The 3,560-nt window shown below is 47.2% G+C and overlaps 1 protein-coding gene across 1 annotated transcript; it reads left to right on the forward strand.

Moving 5' to 3' along the window:
* Positions 1-865: 865 nt before the first annotated feature.
* LOC125549952 (triacylglycerol lipase OBL1-like) lies at positions 866-3,275 on the forward strand. The gene is made up of 3 exons (XM_048712995.1): positions 866-1,195; positions 2,028-2,061; positions 2,162-3,275. Exons 1-3 carry the CDS (start codon positions 941-943, stop codon positions 3,052-3,054), a joined length of 1,182 nt encoding a protein of 393 aa, XP_048568952.1. The 5' UTR covers positions 866-940; the 3' UTR covers positions 3,055-3,275.
* Positions 3,276-3,560: the final 285 nt, after the last annotated feature.

A 3,560-nucleotide genomic window follows, 5' to 3' on the forward strand; every position in this document is an offset into this window, starting at 1 on the left:
TATTTTTCTAAATATTTTTTCTGTCTTACTATGTGCCATTCTCCATGCAAGTTGTTTCACATATTTCCTTCACACGTAATATTTTTATGTTTTGTTGTCAAATTAACTAAAGTTCGCCGTATTCTCACTATTTCTCCTTCTTCTTCTTATATTTGTCTTGTGTGTGTGTGTGTGAGAGAGAGAGAGAGGGGTTTTTCTTTATGGTTGTTTCCAAGTGCTAGAGTGTTAATTTAATCAAGTTTAAGTACATATATGTGCTAAATCCTTACAACAACACATAAAACACACATATATAAATGTGAGTTCATATTTACCTTTTCTTTATGGGAAGAAGTCAGATTTATGTGACTTTTAACTGTTGATATATAACAAAAAAATGAATATATATCTTCATAATTCGGAAGATTAAATCATCCAGTATCCTCAACGTAACGATAGAACTTGCATTTGAAGACTGTGTCCATGTGTAGAAGTCATGCATGTGGAGGGTTTGTAAGCAAATGACACACCATCAACTCGTATTTTTTATTTGTTCCCAAGTGTCATGTCTGTTTTTCCTTTCTTTCGTATGACCAAGTTACTGTCCTAATCAACGCATGCCACATATAATATATGCATATTAATTGCCATGCATATTTCCACCATAGAAAACACTTAAGTCAGGATATGTATGCATGAGTACGTAGGAGTACAGTTGGTTAATGAAGCAGCTCGCCTGTACAACAAATTTTGCTAGCATTTAGCAGCTGAACGTATCAGTACCTAACATGAATTGATAGCTCGTACTAGTCATTAAATCAAATGGAGCACGCATGCATGATAGCAACACCTGATCTGAATTGAATGCGCGTGGAATGGATGTAACGCATGACTTGATGCGCGCACTCCACATGCAGTTAAGCTGGTGATCCCGCGCCGGGAGGCGGCCAACTTCCGGACGATGATCGGGATGATCGACGGGAGGACAGAGCTGAAGCCGGCACCAGCAGCATCTGTCGGCGACATGCGGCAGCTGCAGGTGCTCGACGTCGTGGTCTCCGGCGAGGTGGCGGACCTTGAGAGCGGCGGGTACGTGACGGCTGGGACGCCCCTCGTCCTGCGCCAGTACCTCATCCTCGAGATCACAGTCATGGCGGCCAAGATCGCGTACGAGAACGCCGCCTTCGTCAAGAACGTGGTCAACAACGTGTGGAAGGTAACTAAAATTACACACATAAAATGATCAACAAAATCCTTTTCCTAAAAATATACTTACTCTACGTGCAGCAACGTAACTGCATACATTCTGATTATTAAAGGAAAAAACATTTAGAGACAAGTGAAATACAAGTGGACAGATCAAATGATCTAATGCGTTTTTCGAAGAAAAAAATGATCTAATGCGTTTTTCGAAGAAAAAAATGATCTAATGCGTACAAGTTGGACTATATGTATGCATGAGAACAGGACGGCAGCTAACACTGCTCAACGGTAGCAAGGACATCAATCATTTTGGGACAAACATATACACATGCGGGGCTTTAATTTTTCTATGCCAATCTGCATGCATGAATCGATGCGCGGAGACAAGTGTCTGTACAAAAATATATAGACATGTGGTTATTTTAGATCTGTTTTCCTATTGTGCAAAGTTATCATAGATCTGCTGACTCGTGCACAACTATGCACGGCCCCCAACGTCGGTGAATACAGGATGGATTTTCACGTAGCACATATAATTGTTTTCTAAAATGCTAAATTAACTGGAGATTGGATTACTAACTACCCCCAACCACCCCACCAAACCAAATCCCACACCAAGAAAATTTCACTGTGACTGCCCTGAATTTCACCGTAGGCCTCCACTGATATACGTGGACAAACTAGTAGAGATTTTCTTTCCCAACTGCATAATAATATTTCCTTCTAAGCCATGTAATCTTACATGTATATTAGCAGACATTTTAAAGAAGTTCGAATGATAACCAAGGAGCATTATATTTATATATCTAATTAGTAAGCTAATATATGTGCGCGGTAATTTGCAGTTCAATTTCGTGGGGTTCTACAACGGCTGGAACAGTAAGTATCAAAGCTAGCACGAATTAATCAAGAGATCGAGATGGTTAAACTACTTGGATCACCGAGAGAATTGCTAGTATTAATCTGTACGTATCTGCAGAGTTTCTCAAGGAGGACACGACACAGGCGTTCGTTTTCACAGATCGGGCCAAGGATGCGAGCGTGGTCGTGGTGGCGTTCCGTGGCACGGAGCCATTCAACATGCAGGACTGGTCGACAGACGTGAACCTGTCATGGCTGGGCATGGGCGCCATGGGCCACGTCCACGCCGGCTTCCTCAAGGCGTTGGGTCTCCAGGAGGAGGACGGCAAGGACACCAACCGCGCCTTCCCCAAGGACGCCCCCAACGGCGCCGCCCCCATCGGCAAGCACATCGCCTACTACAAGCTCCGCGAGGTGATCCGCGACCAGCTCAAGGCGCACCCGCAGGCGCGGCTCGTCATCACCGGCCACAGCCTGGGCGGCGCGCTCGCCGCCGTCTTCCCGGCGCTGCTGGCGCTGCACGGGGAGACGGAGATCCTGGGCAGGCTCGGCACCGTGCAGACCTACGGGCAGCCGCGCGTGGGCGACGCCACCTTCGTCAGCTTCTTCCGGGCCGAGGTGGAGAAGGCGACGGCCTTCTACCGCGTGGTGTACCGCTACGACGTGGTGCCGCGGGTACCGTTCGACGCGCCGCCCGTGGCGGAGTTCACCCACGGCGGCTCCTGCGTGTACTACGACGGGTGGTACGACGGGAAGGTGCTCCCCGGCGACGCGCCCAACCCCAACTACTTCGACCCGCGATACCTGCTGTCCATGTACGGCAACGCGCTGGGGGACCTGCTCAAGGGGGCCTTCCTCTGGACGAGGGCCGGCAAGGACTACCGCGAGGGCCCCGTCTCCCTGCTCTACCGCGCCTCCGGCCTGCTCGTCCCCGGCCTCGCCTCCCACAGCCCGCGCGACTACGTCAACGCCGTCCGCCTCGGCCGTATCGCGCCCAAGTCACTCCTCTAAAAGTCTAACTCAGACCCACTGTGTGTGTACGACCACAAGAGAGAGAATTGGTGATGAATAAGTTGTTGTTTCGGTTGTGTCGTGTCGTGTCGTGTCGTATCGTGTGTGTGCTATATTAAGCCTAGTACGCTTACGTGTTCCCCTGTGTGCATGCCTGCCGCTCTGTCTCGGCAATAAATCGATCCAAGGCCTTTATGAATATAATGCAATTGAAGGAGCTACTAGTTGTGGTAATTACTTTCATCAATCAACCGTATAATTTGTCTTCAAGTGTTTCTCCTCATCATCACATAAAATTAATTTGGGTTTTTATCATTTATATGCCACCGGTTGTGTCCCACTATTCAGTTTTGCCACTAGAAATTTCAACCGCTTAAAAATGTCATCGCTTCGTTAGACACATGCTCAAAAATGTCACTATAGACACCACTATTATGATCTCAAATCTTTTTTGCCATGTTATAATGACATAAATATCTATGGACCAACATGCTAGCTCTCCCTCT

The sequence above is a fragment of the Triticum urartu genome, chromosome 1 (genome assembly GCF_003073215.2).
Source record: "Triticum urartu cultivar G1812 chromosome 1, Tu2.1, whole genome shotgun sequence".
Lineage (NCBI taxonomy): Eukaryota > Viridiplantae > Streptophyta > Magnoliopsida > Poales > Poaceae > Triticum > Triticum urartu.